The 8,901-nt window shown below is 34.5% G+C and overlaps 1 protein-coding gene across 1 annotated transcript; it reads left to right on the top strand.

Moving 5' to 3' along the window:
• The first annotated feature begins 497 nt into the window (after nucleotides 1–497).
• Nucleotides 498–8,693, top strand: LOC123653506 (DNA-directed RNA polymerase III subunit RPC2). Its single transcript, XM_045589497.1, has 11 exons — nucleotides 498–928; nucleotides 2,422–2,753; nucleotides 2,890–3,002; nucleotides 3,113–3,288; nucleotides 4,500–4,687; nucleotides 4,756–5,140; nucleotides 5,223–5,586; nucleotides 5,660–6,118; nucleotides 6,247–7,041; nucleotides 7,617–7,917; nucleotides 8,180–8,693. The coding sequence occupies exons 1-11, from the start codon at nucleotides 836–838 to the stop codon at nucleotides 8,394–8,396; spliced, it is 3,423 nt and encodes a 1,140-aa protein (XP_045445453.1). The 5' UTR covers nucleotides 498–835; the 3' UTR covers nucleotides 8,397–8,693.
• The last annotated feature ends 208 nt before the right edge of the window (nucleotides 8,694–8,901 follow it).

The following is an 8,901-nucleotide window of genomic DNA, read 5'->3' on the forward strand; positions in this document are numbered from 1 at the left end:
GGGATCGAACCCATGACTACCAGCATAATATTCAGTGCTGTAACCGCTACGCTAACGCGTTGTGAAAGTGACTCAATATTCATGCATATAGTGATAATGAGTCATTTATACCAATCTTGTTCACACCACAAGGGAGTAATAGTACTTAAAATTAAAAAAAAAAAAACATTGGCAATGCTATGAAAAATATCTATTGATGAAGTGACTAATTTGTACTCAATTACACTTTGCCTTAACACTTACTCTTATGATGACAAAGGTATACATGTATAAATTAGGTTATATTTTGGCTAAGTGTCGGTCTAAACCATGTAACAAAAATGTTCACGGGCACAGGTAACATTACAAGGAAAATGCAACAATCTATTATTAACAATTCACAGTACCCTCATCGTCCAACCATTACGTGTCCTTAATGTTTCTGTTGTAGTTACTATATTATTACAACTAACATGTGCTAATTTTACTTTGAATTAAATTGTTTTGTTTGTTTTAGGTCATGGTTTTATAATTAAAGTGTTGATTATTGAGCTAGTTTTCCAAGTTAGACTCAAAATTGAGACCGTTCTTTGATTCGCCCAGCTCATCCTTCAAAAGATCTTCACCATACATGGTGCTAGCGAAATCAACTGTGTATCTTTGAAAGCCAACAAACCAAGGATAATAATAATACAGCATTACTCATTACATTGAATCTGGCAGAGCCATTTTTGACCTCTTAATATAACTCATAACCAAAAATAATGGTTATGACCTATTATTTCTATGTAAACCAATCCTCACATCAAAATAATTAAGTAAAAAACCACATTTTAAGTAGTAAAACTTAATAGATATGGTGCTGTATAATAAAAATATAGAAGACACAAACAAACATCCAGAATGGGATTCTGCAAAGGGCCTAAGAGAACCCATCAAGGCTTTAGAGGTTAGATGTTGTGATTATTTATTTAAGTAGTATTTTGTTGTAAATATATTAAGAATATCAAAGTTATTACTTTTTATTTGACACAGTGTTAATAGTTGCATATTTGATTTATGCATTTTGACAAAATTATAAAATTTCGTTAATTATTAAGTTAATTAAAAAACACTCTAGTGTGGTGTGCTATGGGTGCATGTGCCATATGCACACCTAATCATCGAAGGCTTCGAAGGGTTTGATTCCTGCTCAGAATGGATATTTGTCTGTACAAATATTTCTTTCCAGTTTGGATGTTAGTTGTGGGTTTCCTCACTGTGCCTCGAAGAGCGCTTTAAGCTGTCAGTCCTGGTTGTTATCATATGCACCTGATAGTGATTTTTACTCATATGGTCCTTGAGCCAGGTACAAATTTAGTCAATTATTTCCTCTCATTTAAAGCTTCGTAAAATGCACCTTGAAAGATGTAACAAAAAGTTTTAAGGATATCAGCTGACGAACTTTACACCGAGATACAGCCAGCTGACATTAATTTTCATTCATAGTAGCATATAAACTATCACCAGGTAAATTTTCAGTTGAGAGGAAATCATTGCAAATATTTTTTTGTCATGTTCAAGCAGCCAGCTGACCTTTATTATTAGGGCTGCCATCCGTCCGGGTTTCCCCAGATTTGTCCTAGTTTGTAAGGCGTCCGGGCAGCGTCCGGGCGGGGTTCTGGGTGGGGTTCTGGGTGAAACACTTTTGGTCCGGGTGAGGACACTTTTTATGTTAAGAGAAATCATTTTAAATGAATAATTTGCATTAAATTAAGCATATAGATACTAAAAGATTCAGCGCTACAAATATTCACCCACTAGCCGAACAAATCGCTCCACACAGAATAAATTGGTCATCACAGAATGATGCTCTAATTTTTTTTTATGTTCGTCCGGGTAAAATTTCTTTATTTCACTCCAAATGTCCCAGATTTTTGAATTTTTGGCCGGGCGTCTGTAGTTTATGTGATGGCAGGCCTACGTATTATCCACCATGTTATGGTCAGCTGACTTTATTTTTCCTTCAAGATATAAAGTAAACTATAATTCAACAAATTCAAAGTGAGAAAAAAATTACTAAAAAAACTTTTTTTTCTCCATGGGTGGAAGGCTGCCACTTCCAGTCCCAACCACGGAGTCGCAGCTGACGGTCACGAATATTCATAATATAAATCTCTAATGCATTTTACGAAGTTTTGATTGGGAGGAAATTGGTCTGGAATTGGTCTGACTAAAGTGGTGGACTAAGCTATTCTGATGTCCAAAATAAACCAAAAGATATATCCAAAAAAATGCTGTCCAAAGTCACTATTTCACGCGGACGAAGTCATGGGCGCAGCTAGTAGAATTTATACAATTTAGTTTTTATATAGTAAAATGAAAGTGAAAAGCATGACTTACTGTACCTTTTGTTGAATTTTCAATAAATAAATTATTATCATATGTATTATCTGCTTGCAGGATAAGTGGAAAATTGTGCCATCTTTTCTTCAAATAAAGGGATTGGTTAAACAGCATATTGACTCATTTAATTATTTTATTAATGTGGAAATTAAGAAAATAGTTCAAGCTAATGAGAAAGTGTTCTGTGATTCTGATCCTTTATTCTACATTAAATATTTGAATGCTTATGTTGGACCCCCAGACCTAGAGGAAGCTTATAATATAACAAAACCTACAACTCCACATGAATGTAGGCTCAGGGATATGACATACTCTGCACCAATAACAGTTGACATTGAATATATTAGAGGAAATCAAAGAGTAATTAAAAATAAACAGTTAATTGGACGGTAAAACCATACTACTGAGTACTTTATAATGATAAGTTTATCATTAGCAATGCTATTAAAATAAAATTATAACATTAAATACAGAGATGAGTTTTTTCTACACAATTTGTTTACTACAATTGTTATATTTTTTCAGAATGCCATTGATGTTAAGGTCATCAAATTGTGTGTTAACAAACAAATCTGACTTTGAATTAGCACAGTTGAATGAGTGTCCCCATGATCCAGGCGGTTACTTTATCATCAGAGGTAAAACTCAAAATATTTTTAATGAAAGTTCATATTTTAATCTCATTTCAAAACTATATGTTATATGTACATTTATTTATTGTCTTTCTCTGATTTTTGTATGTTTTTAGGTCAGGAAAAAGTGATATTAATTCAAGAGCAACTGTCTCGTAATCGAATGATTGTGGATGAATTTAAAGGGGCTATACAATGTCAAGTTACAAGCTCAACCCACGAAAAGAAAACTAGAACAAATATTATTGTGAAAAATGGGAAATATGTTCTAAGACACAATGCCTTATCAGATGTATGTTTAGTATAAAAAAAATCTATGTACTTGTTGGCCAAGAAAGTGGTGTACCACCCTAAGGTTTAATGCCGCTTGCAGATTCATAAATGATAAAGATTAGTTTCGCTTTCAGATCGAAATCGAGATTGGTCTTTATCTGATTATTGATAACGATTATTACTGTTTGTAACGTGACAGCTGCTCTTACACATATGCAGTCGAGTGAAAAATAACAGAGAAAATATATCGATTTTAGAGTAAAATAATAATAGAAATTACTTAAATATATTTGACAAAATGTCAATTGTTAGTTTTCTTTATCAAATGGAATTTGTTTGTCTACTTAAATAGTTTTTATTACTTTTGATTGGATATATTTAAAAAAAATTGTAGAAATTAATCTCCTTTTTTAACCGACTTCAAAAAAGGCGGAATATATATTATGTATGTTCGATCAATCTTTTTTCGTTGGAAAGGAGATATTCCTAGTTTAGTACAATGATAAGGAAACCAGGATCTGATGATGGGACACTAGAGAAATCGAGGGAAACTCTCGAAAATCCGCATAACTTTTTACTGGGGGTATAGATTTTGATGGTTTTTAGTTTAATCGAAAGCCAATGTTTATCATGTGGTCACATTTAAATTTCATCGAGATCTGATTACAACTTTTGGAGTAATCTTTGATAATGCGTATTTACTTGACTATTTTTTCGTCTACCTATGTTGTATTACTAGTCAATATAATTGAAGTCGGTTTTTCTTCGTTTGCCTGCAAACAAAATTATTATTATTTTATTTATAATAAAGTTTAAAATGTCATGTATAATAATGACGTATGAATACCTATCAATTAGGTTTACGTCATTATTATATGTCTCTTTCAGTAATATCTTTTAATAACGAACGTTGTAATTTTCGATGACCAGGAAACTAAATTAAAACTGGTACACCACTTTCTTAGCCAACCGTACTATTACCTATATCCTGAATATGTACAATTATTATTTTGAATTAGCTGCCCTGGCGAACTTCGTACCGTCATATTTTTTTTTTTTTTTCGTTAGTATAATTATAGATTTTGTTTTAAATATTTTTATACATAAACCTTGCCTTTATAATAACAAAAAGAATTATGCAACTTGGGGCAGACGTTCGGAAGTTATATGCATACAAACACTGGCATTTTTTTATAAATAGATTGTAAATTTGAATTGTCTTTATTATAGGACATACCAATAGCTGTAGCCTTCAAAGCTATGGGAATTTGCAGTGATCAAGAAATAATACAACTTGTTGGTACTGATGAATTGGTTATGAAAAAAATGGGCCCATGTATAATGGACTGCCACAATTTAAAAATATTTACTCAAAATCAAGCTTTAGCTTACATTGGCAGTAAACTTAAAGTGAAGAGGTAAATGCTTTAAAAAATGTTTTTTCCCCTTTTTTTGTACCACTCATGATCTCTTATGTATTTTATAGATTTCAGGCACCCAATGCTAAAGTTAGAACTCCTATTGATGAAGCTAGAGATCTTTTAGCCACTACAATATTGGCTCATGTAGCTGTTGAAAATTACAATTTTTATGTCAAAGCCATTTACTTAGCTATAATGGTAAAAAGAGTAATTGATGCTGAGATTAACAAGGCGGCTATAGACGATCCAGACTATTATGGAAATAAAAGACTTGAATTAGCTGGGTCATTATTGGCTCTTATGTTTGAAGATCTTTTTAAAAGATTTAACTGGGAATTGAAGTCTATAGCTGATAAAATCATCCCCAAAGTTAAAGCAGCACCGTTTGATGTTGTGAAACATATGAGACCAGATTTAATTGCTAATGGCCTTTTTACTGCAATATCTAGTGTAAGTGTTTCTATATTACGACAAAATTTGACAAACGTTTGCAATATATTTACCTTTTAAATGACAATATTTTTTTTTTTAGGGAAACTGGACTATCAAAAGGTTTAAAATGGAACGACATGGTGTTACACAGGTTTTAAGTCGACTTAGCTATATTTCAGCTTTAGGTATGATGACAAGGGTGAATTCGCAATTTGAAAAAACAAGAAAAGTGTCTGGACCTCGATCCTTACAACCATCACAATGGGGCATGCTGTGTCCTTCAGATACTCCTGAAGGAGAATCTTGTGGTCTTGTAAAAAATTTAGCACTCATGACACATATAACAACAGAGTGTTCTGAAGAACCTATAGCCAAATTGGCATCTTATGCTGGAGTGACAGATGTTAGAATTCTTGGAGGTCATGAAATCAACCATCCAGCATATTACATGGTGTTTTTGAATGGTAAGATTGACAACACTTTACAATGTCATATACTAACAATTATAACATATTACAACAATAAGTATATTTTCAGGAAACATTTTAGGCGTAACTAAAGAATATAAGAAACTAATTAAAATTTTTAGAAAATTTAGACGCCGCGGCCTAATTTCAGCGTTTGTATCTATTTACCCAAATCATAAACAATCAACTGTTTATATATGTAGTGATGGAGGAAGGTTGTGTCGGCCTTATATAATTGTAGAAAAGGGCTATCCGCTAGTCCAGCAGTTCCACATTAACGAACTTAACAGAGGCATTAGGAAATTTCAAGATTTTCTTACTGATGGTCTCATTGAATACTTAGATGTGAATGAAGAGAATGATAGCCACATAGCAACTGTGGAATCAGAAATTGAACCATATGTGACTACTCATCTAGAAATAGAACCATTTACAATCTTAGGAGTCTGTGCTGGCCTTGTGCCATATCCACATCACAATCAGAGCCCTAGAAATACCTACCAATGTGCTATGGGCAAACAAGCTATGGGTATGTACTTTAAATAACTGACAAAGTTACAATTTCCTTGAACTATTTTTCTATAGTACAACATTTCTTAATGTAAATCTTATAGTAATCAATTTTCTGATATCCAATTTTTTTTAATTTTATTTCAGGTACAATTGGCTACAATCAAAAAAATAGAATTGACACTTTGATGTACAACTTAGTCTATCCACAATGTCCAATGGTCAAAACTAAAACTATAGAATTGACAAACTTTGATAAGTTGCCAGCTGGGCAGAATGCAACTGTAGCAGTTATGAGTTACAGTGGCTATGATATAGAAGACGCTTTAATTTTGAACAAGGCGTCAATCGATCGTGGTTATGGTCGATGTCTTGTCTATAAAAGTGCAAAAACTATAATGAAGCGATATAGTAATCAAACTTCGGACAGAATTTTAGGTCCATCTAGAGATGCTACTACAGGAAAAGTTATAAAAGCTCACGAAATTTTAGATAGTGATGGTATAGCTGCTCCAGGGGAGATGGTTGAAAATCGACAGGTGTTAATAAACAAACAGATGCCCACAGCTATGTCAAACCCAATCAGTCAAGGTCAACCACAACAAATAGATTATAAAGATGTTCCAATAATATATAAGGGCCCAGTCGAATCATATGTTGAAAAAGTAATGGTGTCTTCTAATTCTGAAGATGCATTTTTAATTAAAACATTACTAAGACAGACAAGAATACCCGAAATCGGTGATAAATTCAGTTCTCGTCACGGACAAAAGGGTGTAACAGGTTTAATAGTGCAACAGGAAGATATGCCTTTCAATGACCGCGGCATCTGTCCAGACATGATTATGAATCCCCATGGATTCCCTTCAAGGATGACAGTCGGCAAAACTATTGAATTGCTAGCGGGAAAAGCCGGGTTGATGGAAGGAAAGTTTCACTATGGTATGTAAATATTGTATAATTACTTTTCCTATATTGTACTATTTTGTATAATTTATTTTTATCTATGAGTTCTGATGGTTAAATTTCTATAAAAAAGTGCTATCAGGATGGCAAGTTAAAAAAATGCTTTTATATTTTTCAGTCACTTATCTATTTTATCTCCTCTATTTGTCCCTAAAATGTCATTTACTATTTTCTCTAATAATTCAATGACAACTCTGCGTTGTTTCTCATGTTGCAGCCCGACTAGGGAAGTCAAACTACAAGCATAAGATCCCAACTAAATAATACTTTTTTTAAATAGTATTGTGTCCCTATGGTTAATAAGGTAGTCAGTTCTCCAGGGGTTTGATCTGCGTTGACAGCAGAGGAACTGAATGTTGCCCACGGGCTTGCAATGCACCTTGATGCAGTGTTGATGATGATGATGATAATGATGAGTGACGATGTATATACGGTAGGACCGTGCTCTTTTTTGACATCTTTGTGGTACAAAAAGAAACATTTTGGCGATTTATCATCGGTCGGTCGGAAATATTTGTACAAGTTTAAAAGTTTCCTGATAATTTTTACAGGAACCGCATTCGGCGGGTCGAAAGTTCGCGACGTGTGCGCGGAGCTTGAGAGGCACGGGTACAACTACAACGGGAAGGACATATTCTACTCGGGGCTGACGGGCGAGCCGCTGGAGGCGTACGTGTACTCGGGCCCGGTGTACTACCAGAAGCTAAAGCACATGGTGCAGGACAAGATGCATGCGCGCGCGCGCGGGCCCCGCGCAGTGCTCACGCGCCAACCCACCGAGGGCCGCTCGCGGGACGGCGGCCTGCGCCTCGGCGAGATGGAGCGCGACTGCCTCATCGGATACGGCGCCAGGTTAACTTTTTTTTTACCGACTTCAAAAGTAGGAGATTCTTAATTCGAATGTATTATTATTTTTTTATTGGTTTTTGGAATTTAATATATTCATATAATTGTATAAAAAAAAAATGTTCTTTGCGTATTTATTTACCTGTTGCTTGTTTATTTACCTGCTGTTCTTTTCAAAAAACTGAATGTTTTTATTTCAAATAAATTAGTTGAAGGCATCGCCTTTTATCTAGTAGAATCCGTACTAAATTCCTATTTCGTGTGCCAGCATGTTACTAATGGAACGGCTGATGCTCGCGTCGGATGCGTTCAGCGCGGACATCTGCGGCGCGTGCGGGCGTCTGGCGGGCCGCGCCTGGTGCCACGCCTGCCGCTCCTCCGCCGCCGTGGCCGCCGTCGAGATGCCCTACGCATGCAAGCTGCTCTTCCAGGAGCTGGCTTCGATGAACATCGTACCCAAACTCACTCTCAAGAAGTACTGCTAGTTGTGTTAAGATGAAGAATTGTTGCGGTTACGATCGTCTAAAATCAAAATCGACTGTCTCAAATCAGCCGTATAATTTAAAAACGAAAAATTCATAACCAACTCTTATTGTAACTAGGTATACTTACCTAAAATGTCTCAAATTTTGAGTGAGAAATTCGTATCTTTACGTAATGATAATGTGAGAAATTCGTATCTTTACGTAATAGTATGTTTCAAATTCAAATGTTCCTAAACATTTTTTAATACATACTTGGATTAATTTTAATTTATTAAATAAACCATTGCAAACACCTAATCACGTCTTTTCTTGTTACGCTTATCCTTATTTAGTATTGATTTGTACTATTGATTGTATTAATTATTACGCTGATAATAAACAATTAAAATCTCGAAAAAAGTTATTGTGCCCAAAATTAAGAGCACTTTATCCAGAGCATCTGATTGTAGCCGACAATTTATAATTTAAGACCAGTTTGGTCATTCGCTACTAAAAATGCTCCCAT

This window comes from Melitaea cinxia, chromosome 5, assembly GCF_905220565.1.
Source record: "Melitaea cinxia chromosome 5, ilMelCinx1.1, whole genome shotgun sequence".
Taxonomy (NCBI): Eukaryota; Metazoa; Arthropoda; class Insecta; order Lepidoptera; family Nymphalidae; genus Melitaea; species Melitaea cinxia.